This window comes from Rutidosis leptorrhynchoides, chromosome 10 (assembly GCF_046630445.1).
Source record: "Rutidosis leptorrhynchoides isolate AG116_Rl617_1_P2 chromosome 10, CSIRO_AGI_Rlap_v1, whole genome shotgun sequence".
NCBI lineage: Eukaryota > Viridiplantae > Streptophyta > Magnoliopsida > Asterales > Asteraceae > Rutidosis > Rutidosis leptorrhynchoides.
In genome coordinates, this window is record NC_092342.1 from 356,465,710 (window position 1) to 356,484,277 (window position 18,568).

General features: G+C 33.0%; 1 protein-coding gene across 1 annotated transcript; it reads right to left on the bottom strand.

Moving 5' to 3' along the window:
• Window positions 1–1,811: 1,811 nt before the first annotated feature.
• Window positions 1,812–7,481, bottom strand: LOC139871875 (peroxiredoxin Q, chloroplastic). Its single transcript, XM_071859620.1, has 4 exons — window positions 7,143–7,481; window positions 6,885–7,022; window positions 2,330–2,419; window positions 1,812–2,143 (listed from the first exon to the last, which is right to left on the bottom strand). Exons 1-4 carry the CDS (start codon window positions 7,374–7,376, stop codon window positions 1,925–1,927), a joined length of 681 nt encoding a protein of 226 aa, XP_071715721.1. The 5' UTR covers window positions 7,377–7,481; the 3' UTR covers window positions 1,812–1,924.
• Window positions 7,482–18,568: the final 11,087 nt, after the last annotated feature.

The following is an 18,568-nucleotide window of genomic DNA, read 5'->3' on the forward strand; positions in this document are numbered from 1 at the left end:
AATGAATCTCAAATCAAACAATGAAACTCGGAGTTAGAACTTACCAATGCCGCCAAAATGATGCCGTTGACGAGTAGAACAACCTATATACTTGAGGTTTGACCCGAAACACCCTTCTTCTTCTCCAAATGGAGCTCTCTCTCTCTCTCTCTCTCTCTCTAAACTCTCTCCTCTCTCTCTAGGGTTTGAAGATGAGAGTGTTTGTGTGTGAAAATGAAGATAAGATAAGCCTTGGAACTGATTTGGGGTATAAAACCCGTCCATAAGTGAAATTACCAAAACACCCTCAAAAGATTCCATTAAAATGGGTTAAAAATGACATTACAGCTACTTTTGTCGCGTTACGCGACACCTTGTCGCGTTTCGCGATACCAATACGCGACATCCCTGTTTTAAACGCGATAAAAGGACAGAAGTCATCATCTGAAGTTGTCGCGTTTTGACCATGTTTGTCACGGATCGCGACACACCAGAACGCGACAAACCCCCTTCAAACTCGACAGTTTACCTGATGTACTCCAATTTCACTTTTAAAACATCCTAAAGTCCAACGTGGTCAACTCATTACATCAAAACTATCAAATACTCATTCTTGAACTCCGTAGGACACCACAATCGTCATGTTTAAAAAAACAGGGTGTCAGTTCACGATGGCGCAATTGAAAATACCCCCCACTTAAGAAAGTAATAAAAATATATTTTTTAATTATATTTTTATTACTTTCTTTTTTTCTTTCTTTTTATTCTTTTAACATAAAATAAAACAAAAAAGTTACATAAATAAAAACATTACGTACAATCCAAATAATCATCACTGTCGGGATCACGATGAATCAATTTAATAATATTTCCATCCATAAATATAAGATACAACTGAATTCTTCGGTTCAACATGTAGTGCATTTCTTTTATATTAACTCAATCTTCGTTGTGCATAAAAAAATGAGCGAGATTGTCTCCGACAATGTCTTCTTTGAAATATAAAATGTCAGAGCTGTCGCAATCAACAATTTCTCTTAAACACGCGAACAAGTGCGCTAAATCAAAGCCACTAACATCAATATCTCCAAACGTTTGTTTCAACCCGCCATAGTATGTGTTTCGGTCATCACTAATATCTCCGTCGTAAAACACGTCAAATGAAACTTTACATGAGCCATGAAAACACGTGAGAAGTTGTGTATAAAATTTAATTAATTAAATGGTAATGAGAAAATTGTTGGAGAATTAAATGGAATGAATGTGAATATATTTATAGTGGTAAAATAGGTTTAGATTAATTATTAATTAAATAAATAAAAAAAGTACCTGTCACATGCATACCCAGCGGCATGAAAACTATCCATTGCACCAAAACTATTCGCACTCAATTGTGTTTAAAAGAGATGGAGACTAGGGCTGGAGTGTCGAGGACGAGGAGGGTGATGGCATTCCCATTGACGGCCCTCGAGGGCGCAGGGCTTTACATTACATTTATCAATAGCCCATTATTGGAGCTCCCAATAAAAATGGCACTTCTCCTTGTATTTTTCATCCTAACTACTTACTAGTCAATTTATTTTAAATTTCTTTTGGTTGTTAAAAGAAATGTATATTATTGATATTTTTAATCTGTCCACAAGCAAAAAAAAAAAAAAAAGTTAATGTTATTTTTATTCACATTACATTTCTTTTGCTTGTGAGAAAAGCAGCTATCGTTATGTCTTGAATTTTGGAATGATACATTCTACATACATATATATATATATATATATATATATATATATATATATATATATATATATATATATATATATATATATATATACCAATAAAGATAATAGCTTCTTTTTATCGCTAGTTTACAAATGATTCTCAGCATAAACAATTAGAGTATAGAGAAGAAGATCTATGATTTAATTTAATATGCATACACATATATAGCTCAAAGAGTCTGAAGCAACTTCAATGTCTCATCAATGTGCTTCTCAGGCTGGAACTGGTTATTATAGATAAGCTGAACCACTCCGCTCTTGTCAAGAACATAAGTCTGCCGCCCAGGCAACGTGCCAAAAAGATCGGAAGGAACTCCCCACTCTTTTCTGACTTTGTTACCTTCGTCACTCAGTAATGTAAATGGGAGTCTGTATTTTTTCGCAAATGCCTACATCAACTCAACCAAATCTATATGCATCAGTTAACCTTGAAATATATTATTATTATTATTATTATTATTATTATTATTATTATTACTATTACTATTACTATTACTATTACTATTACTATTACTATTGTTGTTGTTGTTGCAGTAGTAATTAGAAGAAATTACTTAAGGGGTGGTCTTGATTACCTTGTGTGATTCTGCATCATCACCGCTGATCCCAACAACCTGAGCTCCAGCTTTCTTGAATTTTTCATACGAGTCCCTGAATGCACATGCCTGCAAGTTGCATCACTAATATGAAGCTTGGACACACACACACACAAACATATTCGTATTAACTAAAGGTTGACCATTTGGTATGAACGTTGCAGTTGCTAAGTGCGTACGTGAAACAACAAAATAATAGCCATAAGGAACTTGGGATTACTAAAACATTGAAAGATTTCCCTAGGTCAGATCCTATGTCTTCATGCCTCATCTTGAATGTGATATGCTGATTGTAGACATGTTTAACTATCTTCTAATATCAAGAAGTTAAAAGTAGTACTTATTTACGTTAATTAATAGTCCATTGTTTCAGTAACAATATCTTTTACTTTTGGGATTATCATTAATGAAAAATGTAATGGTGTTGGAATAAAGTTGAAACAAAATCAGTTGAGATTAACCACACTGTTAAGAAATATATTAGTGAGGTTTGAGGAAATATGAGTTCATTTCTCCCTTGCCTCCCTAGGTGGGAATATGGGCGAATGTCAACTTGAAGATGTATCTGACTTTTTCCAGACAAATAATCGTTTATTTTTTTTTTTCTTTTGAAAAATAACATTTCTTGTTAGCTCTAACAAAGATCATTTTACACCTACATTCATTGCAGTACATATGTTTATTGATTCTATAGACGAAAAAGGCTTCTTAAGAACCACTTTTGGTTTTCTAAACACAAAAAAAAAAACATTCTCAACAACCAGAAAACCACAACTCGAGAACCACTTTTGTTTCTCCCAACGGCTGCTGATCCAGTTGTTGATTCGGCCACTACAACCGAGGCTGACCCAATTCCAGCAACCGCCGGTGATCGTAGAGGAAGTACACGGAAAAGAAACCCTCTAACATGTATGGTTTTGAATGTCAACTGTTTCTATTCCTTCATCTAATAAACATACAATGGAACATACTTGTTGAAAAAATGGAACTTGTTGCAACAAAATAAAAACCAAACTTGGGATTTGGTACCATGTCAGCCATCTGTGAAACATTTGGGCAAAAAGTTTGTTTTCTCAACCAAGCTTCATTCTGATAGGTCCATTGATCGTTATAAGGTTTGACTAATTGTTCTTGGAAATAAAAAAGACTATGGCAAAGATTACGATAAAACGCTTACAACAGTAGACAAAATGAGTAGCCGACATGAATATTGTTCGACCAATATGAGCCATTGCTTCATCTCAATAATGTCCTTTACTTCAAATGGACTAAAAAAGGTTTTTGTCCAAGGATCCGGAAGAAGGTATATATATAAAGCTTCCCTACGGTATGCCTAGTTTACCAACTGATTTGCATACTGAAACGCTCTTTGTATGGGTTTAAACTGGCACCAACAGTATGGTTTGAAAAGTTTCAATCTAAACTTCAAAATACTCATTTGTTCAAAGTCAATATTCATTTGTTTAAGGGAGAATTATTCTTCTTGTTTACGCGGATAATATTTTCATAACCGGCTCTGATATGTAAGCAATTATCGTAGTTAAAAAAAATGTTACATTCTAGTTTTCAGATGAAAGAACTTGACCAACTCACTTAATTCTCGGAGTTAGAGGTGCATAATTGACAACATATCTTTTAAAAAATGTCGGTCTGGTAAAAAGTCATCCCGTAGACACTCTCACATAAACTAATTTATTTATAATACTAAACACACGAGGGAGAATTTCCTGACGATCCTAGTCTATATTTAAAGTTAGTTTGGAGCCTAATCTATCTAATTGAGAAAGTTGTTAGTCGGGGACTAGTTGGTCAAAGTCTTATAGGGACTAGTTGATCGGGACCTTGAAGGGACTAATTGGCCACATAATAGACTAGACGTGGACTATTCGAACGCTGACCAAACCTTGACTGTATTTGACACTTTGACAGATAACATCTGCGAACTAATAAATCAAACTTCGAACAACTAAATTAAACTTCTGACAACTTTGACCGAATAAATCGGCCAATTCGTACACTAGGCAGCCTAAGTTGAGTGACTAACAACAATGAACTTGATCACATAATACGCTATATCCTTGGCACACCTAATTGTGCCTTATTCTTTTCTATTGGATATTCACAAGTACAAGCCTATTGTAATGTGGATTGATGTGGTTGTTTAAATATAGGTAAATCTACTACTGGATGGGGCATGTTCCATAATGAAGGGGCTATCTCATCGGAATGCAAAAGGAAGAATTATGAATCAAATTCAACTCAGAAATTAGAGTATCTTGCCATGTCTAAAACATGTTCACAAGTTATTTGGTTGTGTGGTCTCCTCTCATAACTTGGGTTTTCGATAAAATAACCCACTCAATATAGACAACACTAGTCCATCCAAATTGCTGCAAATCATGTTTACTACGAGCATACATATTACATTGGAATTGCTTGACGCTTCACTAGAAACACCTACGATCATCTCGTAATCATCAATACACATGTCTCTTTAACCATGCAGATTGCTAATAGCTTCACCAAAACCTTTGGCATGCTAGTTTTTGTTGGCAAATTGACACAAACATTTTGCGGGGGATGTCAACAAAATCAACAAACATGTCTTTCCTGGTTAAAGTTAATGTCCAAAAAGATTGTATGCAAAAAAGTTCATATACGTTAGAATTGATACTTACTAAGTTTAGTTTTCTACTTTGTTGTATAAATAGCTCATCACCGGCCTTCCAGCTGAGTGGTATCGAGCTTTAGTAGGGCGGGCCCGCGAATAGTTGCCAAGCAACCCGGGGTTCGATTCCGAGGAGGGGGAGGTTTTCTTCAGGATTCCCGCGATTAGTTGTGAAGCAACCCGGGATCCGCGATTAGTTGCCAAGCAATTCGATGCCTCTCAAGCCGTTAAAAAAAAAATGCAAGATATATCTTTTTCCCAAAAGTCTCAAATTTTCACTTCATATGTTAGTGTAATATTATTTTAAGCAACTAATGAGAAAAACAGCCGCAAGTGAGTCTGTTTGAGTCGGTCTCTGTCTTAGTCGGTCAAAGTCAAGGTTGGTCAAAGATAGGTGAATTTGAGTACTTTTCAAGGTTGTAAAACTCGCGACTCGGGGAGTACTCGCCCGGAGGTTTTTGAGGAGTAATCGGCTACTCGGGGAGAACTCGGAGGAGTACTCGGATGTTGACTTTTGTTGACTTTTATTTATAAATATATATAATAATATATATAATATGATATTATATAAATAACAGGGGCTATTATTGCCATTTGATTAAAGATTTAAGAGTGTATATCAATTTTGGTCTTGTTATTAAAGTTTAATAAAAGTTTAGGGACTATTATTGTCACTTTGATAAAAAAAAATAGAGTATATAGCTTTAACTTCGGTTCCTTTATTACTCCGTACATCAACTTAAAAGATAAAACCCTAAAAAGTTAAAAACTCACAGCCGCTTCTTTAATTTGATGAACTTGCTTTGGATTTCTTCTTTAATCATAAGGTATGTATATCAAACACATCTCATAATTTGTTTTCCTTTGTTTTTCCTTCTTTCCTTCTTCATCTTTTCCCGTTTCCAGCAAGTTACGAGTTTTCCGACGCCGTTGACCACCATTTGACCGGCGTTGACCGAGTTTTGGCCGATTCTTGTACCGAGTTCTCGTTTTCTGCCTTCAGCCGATTACTCGCCGATTACTCGGCCGAGTTGGCCGAGTTTTGCAACCTTGGTACTTTTAGTATTTATACTCATATTTTTTGCCTTATACATGTGTTTGAAATATTTACGTTTGAAATAATTATGTTTGATATATTTATGTGTAATATATAATTATATATATATGTTTGATGCATGTATTACTAAAAGTCAACGTTAATCAACGTGCAACTAGTCCCTGACTCTGCAACTAGTCCCTGACTCGACCCGGAATCAACCGACTAGTCGTTTCAAAGTCTTGACAGGCTGGTATCCGTTTCGCGACTTTTCAAACCTTGTTTGTAAAATGTTCTGATCTCTTTTTGATTAATTTAGATTAGGTGTAAGTTTAGTTCAAACTTTGCCTTATTGTTGACAATAAGATGAGAATGACATATTGAAGCATAACACCAATATTGAACTTGACATATTTATATTAACCACTAGTTGTCAATTATATGAGTATGACATGTTCATGCTTCATTTAGTAACACTAGTATGAATTTGACATATTTATATTACATAAAACTTACATACCTAATTTTGTAACAACCACTAGTAGTTATAGTACAAGACTGAAGAGATTATTCCAATTCTGTTGGTGTGGTAGAGTAGTAAATTTATAACTGTTGACACATGTTAGAAAGGAAAGGTAATTGGCTTGGGTACAGAAAATCAGAAACTTTATGTGATTAAGGACTAAGGAATAAGGAGAATGAACATGTGTAGTATTAGCAGCTTCTAAATGAGTGTGTTGGTTGGTGTAGTGTAAAATTACTAATAAATAAAGAAAAAAACGATTGATATGGATATGGATATGAATATGAAAATGAAAATGAAAATGAACCTGTTTGGTGCAACCAGGGGTTTCATCAGCAGGGTAGAAATAGACGACCAGAGGTTTTCCTTTGAATTTTGAGAGAGACACATTCTTACCGTCTTGATCTTTAAGTGTAAAGGCTGGGGGCACAGACCCTTTGTTTACCTATATATTATCATTTATCATTATTATTCACTAAATTAAGTACTGTATTAAATTACCGGATTATATAAGATAGAAGAAAGAAAGAATTGAGGGATTGGGGGAATGAAGAATGTAGCACACCTTAGCAGCTACAATGAGACAGGTGTTGGTGTTGGTGTTGGATTTATGAATAAAAGAAGATGGGGCGACGGAGAGAGATAGATTGAGTCCATGGAAGTTGGATTGAGAGGATCTGAGAAACAGGCGGTTGTTGTTGTTGTTGTTGTTGGTATTACGTACATTACTGCTGCTAATATTACAGGTAGACAATGGCAACAAACAGGAAGATGACGATGATAGACTTTGAGTTGCCATTAATCCAGATCGGTATGAGGAAATTGAAAAGATAGGGTGGGATATGATATGATGATGGATGGATTCTTGGTTTCCAGGATGACATAACCTAGATAGATAATATAGATAGATAGGTAGGTATAAAATTTAAGGGAGTCCACATATTGACGTGGATATCAAACACGCCTCAAACATACAATCGCGAAATAGAATTCAAAGCATCCCAATAGAATTAGGATTACTCCGTACGTAATAATAATAATAATAATAATAATAATAATAATAATAATAATAATAATAATGATGTTATAATTCAGTAGGCTTATAACTACCTTTAATGGTTATAAGAACAAAGAGAGAAAAAGAGAGAAGAAGGAGAGAAGAAATATTGATATTGATATTTCAAGAGAAATGGTGCACCTTAAATGATTACCATACATGTCTATTTATAGTATAAAATATTACTATGCAAGAAATATAATAATAATAAAATTAACATCCAATCTAGATATTTTATAACACAATCTAGATATTTTATAACACTCCCCCTTGGATGACAATTTTATTAGAGAATAACTAGTACTGCCTCGTTAAAAACCTTGCTAAAGAAAACTCATTGGGATAAAACTTTAGCTAAGGGAAAAAGAGTGCAGCATAAAGTTGACTCCCCCTCAAGTAGGCAACGCCTGAGTTGTTACATCTTCTGAACATGCCTCATGCCAATATTATGAACGTGTGTTCTGAAAATAGCAGTTAGCAGTGCTTTGGTATAAAGATCAGCAGAGTTGTTGATTGAACGTATCTCATTTTAATCTGGTTGTCTTTTACGATATCTTGAGTATATGAGAAAAATCTGAGGTTTTCATCTGAAACTGTATCATCTAAATCTTTTATGTACAAGTTTGGCCCTCGTGATTTGTCTACAGTCTCCTTCATGGTTTGTTCAAACCGTTGTTTCAGTTCCTATTCCCTTTCAGTCTTTTTCTGAGCCTTACCAATATACCATTCTTTTCCATCAAACTTATGACCGTTAAGACCGTTTATAGCTTTAGCGCCTCGTCAGCATTTATGTTTTGTTCTGTCATTTTTGATACTCTTCTTTCATTTGTATTATGTAAGCTGTATTATCTTCATAGATAGTTGTTACGCTTTTATAGCGTTCTAGTCCACAAGAATCAATAATGATTTGTATCATTGATCTTAACTAAAATCATTCCCGAGTAGCTTCATGTAATGCAATCATTTCGGCATGATTTGATGATGTTGCAACAAGTGTTTGTTTTGAGAACGTCTTGATATTGCGGTGCCTCCATTTAGGAATACATATCCAGTTTGAGATTTAGCTTTATGTAGATCGGATAAATAATCTGCATCTGTATAACCAAACAAATCTTGTTTCGAGTTGTTAGAATAAAATAATTATAAATCAGTAGTTCCCCGAAGGTATCAAACTATTTGTTTGATCCCATTCCAATGTCTTTTGGTAGGGGCTGAGCTGAACCTTGTCAACAAATTAACTGCAAAAGAAATGTCAGATCTTGTATAATCTATAAGATACATAAGAACCTCAATTGCACTAAAATATAGAACTTCCGATCTGTTAAAATTTTCATGATCTTCGCAGGGATGAAATAGATCAGTGTCAATATTGAGTGATCTAACAACAATGAGTTTGTCTTTAAAAAAAATGTTTTAAAATCTTTTCGGTATAAGTTGTTTGATGTACAAGTAAACCATTAGGCATATGCTCAATTTTCAATCCAAGGTAATACTTGGTTTTTTCAAGATCTTTCATTTCAAAATAATTCTTTAGAAGTTGAATGATTTCATAGATCTCTTTATTTGTTCATATGATGTTAAGAACATTGACATAAACAACTACGATCTCATATCCGAACATTGTTTTTATAAAACATACGTGCAAAATAAGTTTATATTTATACCCTTTTTTTTATCAAGTAGTCATTTAATCGGTTATACCACATACGTCCCGTTTGTATAAACCCACTTAGAAATCTTTGTGATTTAATGGAATATATTCCCTTGGGTTTTACATTAGATGCTTATGATACCTTAACCCTTTAGGTATATTCATATATATCACTATTAAGTGATCCATACAGATAAGTAGTAACAACATTCATGAGATGCATTTAAATAACTACCAGGTTGATTAAGTATCTAATAAGTAATTGTATCCATTACAGGAGGATAATTTTTCCTCCTAATTCATTTCTGGTCTTTGTGGGAAATATTGAGTTACAAGTCTAGTTTTGCCTTGTAACTTCATTTGCACATTTCTTTTCGGATAAAAATTCATTTGTATCCCATACGTTTCACATCTTTAAAAGTGATAACGATTGATCCGAAAACTTTTCTTTTATCGAGCGATTCTAATTCAGCTCTTATTGCTCCTTTCCATTGAGCTCAATCATGTCCATTTTGTATATTCAATGACAGATTTTAGTTCCAGATCATCATCTTTATTCATGATGTCATTGTAACATTATATGAAAATATCTCATAGAGATTTTAGTTTCATTTCGGTTCCATAATATTGCATAATTTATCGCAATTTTAGTATTTACATTTATCAATATCCTCTGCAGAAGGAATATTGATTTGTGGTTCTTCTTGAACACTTTCTCTTACCTCATTATCAGCTGATTTTCTTTTTCGGGGATTTTTATCTTCGGAACCAATTGATCTTCCACGTTTGATGCGTGGCAAAGACTCAACAGTGACATTATTGCCAGCTTTTGGAATTTCAGTTCGAGCTGGAGCATTTATCGCTGGTATATATGATTTAGTCACTTTTTTATATCTGTAAATGCATAAAGTAATTAATTTGCAAGTTCTTGCATATGCATTATTTTTTAACTTTCGTTTCACATTCTTTTGTGCGAGTTCAATATACCTTAATTGATGTTCACATCATGAAGCATCATTTTATTTTTTATTTTTATTTCTCCCCCTAATCTAGTGAACAATGTTTTATTAAAATGACAATCAGCAAAACGTGCTGTAAAAACATCACCCATCATGGGTTCAATATATCTTATGATTGAAGATGTTTTATATCCAAAATATATTATTATCTTTCTTTGAAGAACCATTTTATTGTGTTGTGGTGATACAATTGGAACATACACTGCACAACCAATGTTTTAAGGTAGAAAATATTTGGCTCTTGGCCAAAATCAAGTATTAAGTGAAAATATTTACGACTTCCACATGGTATAATGCGAATTAATGTCGCAGCATGTAAATTTACATGTCCACATATAAATATTGAGAGATTTGTACTCATTATCAATTGTCTAGTTATTAGCTGTAAGCGTTTATCTATTGATTCAGCTAAACCAATTTTGTGTATGCACATGAGCAACTGGATGTTCAACAACAATCCCTGTAGATATATAATGATCATTAAATGCTTGAGATGTTAACTCACCAGCATTATCAAGTCTCATCCTTTTAATGGTGTAATCAGAATAATGTGTTCTCAATTTAATAATTTGTGCAAGAAACTTTGCAAATGCCATATTACGGCTTGATAACATACAAATATGAGACCATCCGCTAGATGCGTCTATTAGAACCATGAAATATCAAAATGGTTCACATGATGGATGAATTGGTTCATATATCTTACCTTGAATTCTTTCAAGAAACATTTGTGATTCTTTTTCACAATATACTTTTCATTAATCACCATATGTGCTTTCCATTAATCACCATGTGTTTTTTTTTTTTTTTTTTTTATAAATCACCATATGTGTTTTTTTTTTTTATCATATATCCTTTTCACCATATACGCTTTTAATCATATGCGCTGTGTTTTTCACCATATGCGCTTTTAATCATATGCGATTTTCATCATATGCGTTGTGCTTTTCATCATATTCGCTTTTTATCATATGCGCTTATCATATGCGATGCGCTTTTTATCATATGCGCTTTTTTATGTGAATAGTAAATTAATTAATTTCGTTTTACTATTCATATGAATTAATTTTGATTTTCTATTTTGTTAATTGAGTAATATATATATACATCATATACTTGTGACTCCGAAGGCTCAAATGAATTTGACCATATAGTTATACGTTGTACCTTGCACATTAATTTTCAGTAGAAGCTTTAGATGCATATTATTTTCAGTAGAAGCTTTAGATGCACTTTTTTTTTTAATCACCAAATACCACAAACACTTTGTTTGCGTTTGTTCATAGTCATCAATGAAAACCATTTTCTTTAATTTTATTTTATACAATAAAATTAACGCATCATTATTCTTTTCAAAAACAATAATCTATTGTTATTGTTCACTTGTGCCATGTTTAACAACAAAAGTCAACAACCTCTGTCTTGTTTGTTGTGGCAACCAAAAACAACCTTTGCTTTTGTTACCGAGAATCCAAGACCAAAAAATAATTAATTTTTAATTAATCTTTTATCAAAACCATAAATGATTTTATTGATCTACGTTGATATGGCCATAAAGAATTGACGGCTGACCTACTTTTGTAAGTGTATTTCGGCTATCATCCCGAAAACGCACAACGACCTTTTTTTTTTTTTTTTTTATGAACTATTTGTTTCATATCTAGCTTAGGCAATTATTGTGAACATTTGATCCCTATAAGAGCATTTATTTTTTTAGACTTTTAGTTGATTTGTACTTGTCACAATTAGGGATAGCACCCGCGGGTCGTGGATGCGGATCCATTGGATCCATCACCCGTAGGATTTTTTTTAAGAGACATCCAATTGAACCCTTGTTCGTTGAAACAATTTGACTATATTTTTACTCCCCATTATTAAACGGACCATTTTGATGCACACTCTTAAAAAAATAATTTATTTTTTAAGTTTTATTATTCAACCTCCTTTTTTCAACGGTCACGTTTTTAACAAAACATTTGACAAGTTTGGAAAAAAGTTTTTTATTGATTATCATCAAAAGTTTTCTATTGTCACTCTACTGGATGGAATTATGGCATACAACCAAAATTGCAACCCAACACTACATAAGAACAAAAAGGTTGTTTTTAATTAACATATGTATATGTGTTAAACTCGGAATAATAATAACTTATTTTAGAAAATTAACATAAGACATGTTGAAACATTTTTGTCACATTTAGCTCATCAAGTCTAATACTTATCATTGATAGATTTTATCACCTCTAGGAGATGTTTACTTTTTTCTTGTATTAAGTCCTACTTTCATTTACCTTTGTTTGGAAAAAAAGTTTTTTTTTTTTACTTTGCTTTCCCCCTTTCTGTAAAACTCATTTAAACACTTTCTTTGTTTTTTTTTTTTAAAACTTCCTTTTTTTTACGTTACCCGTAAATTATAAATATATAAAAAAAAACTTTTTGTTTAAATTTTTTTTCTAGTTTTTAAAATGCCACTTGACCAATTTTTTAATTCTTTCACAACACCTGATATCGTGATCGTGACCTTTCACCAAAGCAAGAGATATTCTTGATAAACTAAACACGGACTCGTGTTTGAAATTGTCGGCCACAAAAAAATTCATTTGATAAAAGTATATATTTTTTTTAGTTATAGAAGGAGACCACTTCATTTTCAATACTTCATTTTTGACAAAAAACTATTCCATTTTACCATCCCCTTTTTTTTTTCTTACTTTAACTTTTAAGATATACTTTTAATAAAAATACAAACTACTTTTTCTTATTTTAACTTTTAAGATTTACTTTTAATAAAAATACAAACTACTTTTTGTATTTTAACTTTTAAGATTTACTTTTAATAAAAGTACAAACTACTTTTTCTTATTTTAACTTTTAAGATTTACTTTTAATAAAAATACAAACTATTTTTTTTTATTTTAACTTTTAAAATTATAAATTTAAGAATAAACATTAGTATGCATGAAATAAATAATGATTAATTGCATAAGTAATCATAAATGTTAGATAACATATAAAGACCCCGTCGTATTCGTATTGATCGGAATTAATCTCGACCCATGGTACCGTGTTGTCAAATGACGTGTTGCGTACATAAAGTACCGTGTTGTCAAATGACGTGTTGCGTACAATCATGAGGTCTTATTAACATAAATATAAATGTTAGTGAAGTTAATAAGAGTTAGATTACAGAAAATATAATTCAGGTGGTATAACCGACCATATATAACTTAAATAACATAAATATAAATGTTAGTAGTTCAAAATTTGATATATTCGAGTCTGAAAATTATTAATAATTTCATACCTTGATTAGTGATTCGTGATCGTTTGAGATATCTTTTAATTACACTAAGCTTTTCGTGCTGATAACGTGTTATAATTCAGTAGGCTTATAACTACCTTTAATGGTTATAAGAACAAAGAGAGAAAAAGAGAGAAGAAGGAGAGAAGAAATATTGATATTGATATTTCAAGAGAAATGGTACACCTTAAATGGTTACCATACATGTCTATTTATAGTATAAAATATTACTATGCAAGAAATATAATAATAATAAAATTAACATCCAATCTAGATATTTTATAACACAATCTAGATATTTTATAACAAATAATAATAATAATAATAATAATAATAATAATAATAATAATAATAATAATAATAATAATAATAATAATATTAGGATAAAAAATGGACCGAGTTAAATTAAATTACTGTATATAGCAAGTTAACAACATTATTATCTCTTTTGTGCTTCTTCTATCCTGTAAATTAACTTCCGACTATCACTTTAGAATATTTGTACATATTTTTGCTGGGTTTGAATTAAGGACATGTACACACCCACAAATCCACCCAATTTCCAAAACAGAACAAACACTATCTACTCAAGCCTTCATCTATAAAAGCAAGATATAAAATACAGGCAAACAACAACCAATTATGATTTAACCACGTAGGCTTGCCTGATTTGCCACCGAGTTGCCCAATGAAGCACACCACCCGGGTTCGATTCCTGGCTATGCCAAATCGTTCAGAAAGGGAGTGTGACCAGAGGTTGCACGTAATGCACAATTCACCCGGTACCAGGTCTCACGCTCGGGGGACTTGATTACACAAGGTTTAACCTCTATGGGGAGACCAATGTGCTCGTTAATATAGGAGTTTCCTCGCTAATAAAAGAAGAAGAAAAAAACGATTATGATTTTGATATTTTTTGTTTCACTATTTTCGTTTTCAATTTCTTTTCATACCTACTTCTCTTCTCTGCTAGTTGTATTTGTCAAGTCTTTTTTTTTTGTGCGTGTGTGTGTTGATGGCAAATGAAATATGTATGACATTTGTAGCGACACATAGCATTTTGATATGGGTTGGTCCACATCAACATTTTCGAAGTATTGGTAGCTAAGACTCTTATTAATGGTGATTGTCTGATAGGGTGTGATGAGGTGTTTTTGTAGGATATAGTGCTGATGTGGCAAATGTAATGGCATTATGAGGTTTCTAATGATATGGGTTGATTGTTGTGTGATAGAAAGTGGTCCCATCATTTTTAGTTATTTTATTATTTTTATTAATTTAATTAAACTATAAAAATATATATCTAAATCCTGATTAGTTGATACTTGGTCATGCCTCACTTTTCTTCCCCTGATGCTCCCATCACGCCAACAACATTTTTCGTATGCGGCGTGATGGAGGTAAAATTGGCCAGTCTAAGAAAGCTTGTAACTCCACTTCCTCAATCATATTGGGTTTTATAATAATGAAAAGATAAGAAAAGTTCATATAAGATTGAAATGTGTTCACCAGGATCTTTTGAGATATATCTAACTTGCCCAAATGTAACTGACAAGTCATTTCTGGGTTAGGTTTTGTACATTTAGTAAAGAAAAACAATGTAGTTGCACATCATTTGGATGGAAGAGCTAATGTTGTTCTTTTTCTTTAATTTAATTAGAGTTGTATATGAGGCTTCATTGGAGGGGTGATGCTTCTTTCATTAATACACTCTACAAAGTTGTTGGTTTTGTCTACCTATCATGGGCTATGATTCCATCTTCCACAGATGCTGTTACCTTGCTCAACAGGTCAATTAAGGGCTTGTTATAGATGATATGAAGTGTAATCTTAATATTATTGATTATCAAGTTTACAATATATAGAATTACATACATGCGTACGTCAGATAAACTAGAGCTTCCTATTCTATAGGAATAGATATACAACAATAGCTAACTAACTCTTGTGATGTTTATCATGTTTATCCTTATCATGCCCCCTCAAGATGGACGATCGAGACGTGAGACCGATCTTGGATAGTAGAAAATCATGCTTAGCCCGTGGTAATGACTTGGTAAAAACATCAGCGAGTTGATCATCAGTGGAAACACGAGTAACGCAGAGAGTACCATTTTGCACTTGTTCGCGTATAAAATGATATGCAAGAGCCAAATGTTTCATTCGCGAGTGAAAAACCGGATTAGTACTTAAAAGTGTAGCACCCAAATTGTCACAATAAATAACCGGTTGTGGTGTAGGTTTAATACCCATTTCAAGAAGCAAATTTGAGACCCACAAGACTTCTGACGTCGTGGATGACACTGCTTTGTATTCGGCTTCAGTAGAAGATTAGGAGACAAATCTTTGTTTCTTAGGACTCCAAGAGATCGGATTCTTCCCAAGAAAAACAACATGACCTATAGTAGGAGTGTAGCTATCTTTATCACCTGCCCAATCTGAGTCGGAAAACGCATGAAGTGTCATTGGAGAGTTACGACAAAAAGAAATTCCATGATTAAGTGTTCCTGTTAGTTACATTAACAATCTCTTAAACACAGCCCAATGACCGGTGCGTGGAGCACGCATAAATTGGGATAGTCGATTAACCGTAAACGCTACATCAGGCCTCGTTAGGGTGAGATACTATAGGCTACCAAAAAGTGTTCGATACTCAGTTGGATTCGAAATTAGAGTACCTGAGTTAAGTAGCAACGAACAATGTGTGGCCATCGGTGTTGCTGCCGGTTTAGCATACATCATATCTGCTCATTCAAGAAGATCAAGTATGTACTTACGTTGGCTAAGAAACAAACCATTAGTGGATGGTATGACTTCGACCCCCAAAAAATACGATAGTGAACCGAGATCTTTGAGTGAAAATTTGTGAGATAGCGTCTGAATAAACTCATCCGAAATTCGTGGATTCGAACTCGTCAAGACGATGTCATCTACATATACGATAAGATACATAGGTGATGTTCGGGTATTGTTGATAAATAACGATGCATCGGAGATTGATCTTTTGAACCCACATCCTAGCAGAAAATTTGTAAGTTCCATATACCACGCACGCGGTGCCTGTTTGAGGCTATAGGTGGCCTTTTTAAGTTTGCAGATGTGCGTTGGAAACTGCATCATCCGGAAACCCCGGGGGTTGAGTCACGTACACTTGTTTTTTATGCAAAGTACCATTAAGAAATGCGTTATTTATATCAAGTTGCCTAAGGGACCAGTTTTGTGTGACCGCTAGGCATAGAAGAGTGCGGATTGTTGCTTGCTTAACCACGGGACTGAACGTTTCCGTGTAGTCGATTCCCGTACGCTGTTGAAAACCCTTGGCTACTAACTAAGCACGATAGTGGTCAATGCTACCATCGGATTTATATTTAATGCGATAAATCCATTTGCACTTAACAATATTCTGTGCAAAATCGGACGGCACAAGATCCCATGTACCGAGGGTGTGAAGTGCCTGTAACTCATGAAGCATAGCTCTCGTCCATAAAGGATCAGAAATAGCTTGTGTAACCGTAGTTGGTTCAACTGGTCGAGCATTAACAGTGGTGTGATTGGCATATTTCAGATTTGGTTTTTAAATGCGATTTTGGGAGCGGGTGATGATGGTAGTAGTGGACTATGGAGGAAGAGCAGGAGTGGTCGTGGAGGTAGATTCAGTGGTAGCGGAAGATGCATGTAGTGACCCGAACTTTTCCATGATTATATACATTAAATGAAAACTATATTTGCATGATTGAATGTTTCCAACATGTTAAGCAATCAAACTTGTTAAGACTTGATTAATTGAAATAGGTTTCATGTAGACAATTGACCACCCCAAATTGACCGGCGATTCAAGAACGTTAAAACTTGTAAAAACTATATGATGATATATATATATATATATATATATATATATATATATATAGTTAACATGATATTATGATAAGTAAGTATCTCATTAGGTATATTAACAATGAGTTATATACATAAAAATGAGAATACTAAGTTAAGAAACTCCAAACGATATATATATTACGATTATCGTTATAACGTCTTACTAAATACATATGTATCATATTAAGATATTGTTACACTATATTTAACATGATAAAATGATAATTATATATATCATTAAGTATGTTAACAATGAACTACATATGTAAAACAAGACTACTAACTTAAGAATTTCGAAACGAGACATATATGTAACAATTATCGTTGTAACGACATTTTCATGTATATAAATCATATTAAGATATATTCATACATCATAATATCATGATAATGTAATAATTTAACATCTCATTAGATATAATAAACAATGGGTTAACAACATTAAATGAGATCGTTAACTTAAAGGTTTCAAAACAACACTTACATGTAACGACTAACGATGACTTAACGACTTAGTTAAAATGTATATATATGTAGTGTATTAAGATGTATTAATATACTTTTGGAAGACTTCAAGACACATATCAAAATACTTGTACTTAACAAAATTAGTTACAATTGCATTCTCATACATTTTCATCAAGAATTCTACTCGTATTCGTTCGGTACTCGTACTCGTACAATACCCAGCTTCTAATTGTATATACTATTGGTATATACATTCAATGATCAGCTCTTAGCAGCCCTTAATGAGTTATCAAATATGTGGGAACCATCATTTGGCAACTAGCATGAAATATCTCACAAAATTACAAAAGTATTATAAATCATTCATGAATTATTTACAAGAAAACAAACTTACACATCCTTTATATCTAATCCATATACCAACGACCAAAAACACATAAAACACTTTCATTCTTCAATTTTCTCCATCTAATTAATCTCTCTGAAGTTCTATCTTCAAGTTCTAAGTGTTCTTCATAAATTATATAAGTTCTAGTTTCATAAAATCAAGAATACTTTCAAGTTTGCAAGTCTACTTCCAAGCTTTCAAATCCATTCCAAGTAATCATCTAAGATCAAG

Bases quoted from the DNA above. Each gene is read 5' to 3' on its own strand.
- LOC139871875 (XM_071859620.1), bottom strand. From the start codon at position 7,376: ATGGCAACTCAAAGTCTATCATCGTCATCTTCCTGTTTGTTGCCATTG. The intron at 2,420-6,884 runs GTTCATTTTCAT...TGCAACTTGCAG, and splicing joins CCCCTGGTTGCACCAAACAG to GCATGTGCATTCAGGGACTC. The intron at 2,144-2,329 runs GTAATCAAGACC...GAGTTGATGTAG, and splicing joins ATGATGCAGAATCACACAAG to GCATTTGCGAAAAAATACAG.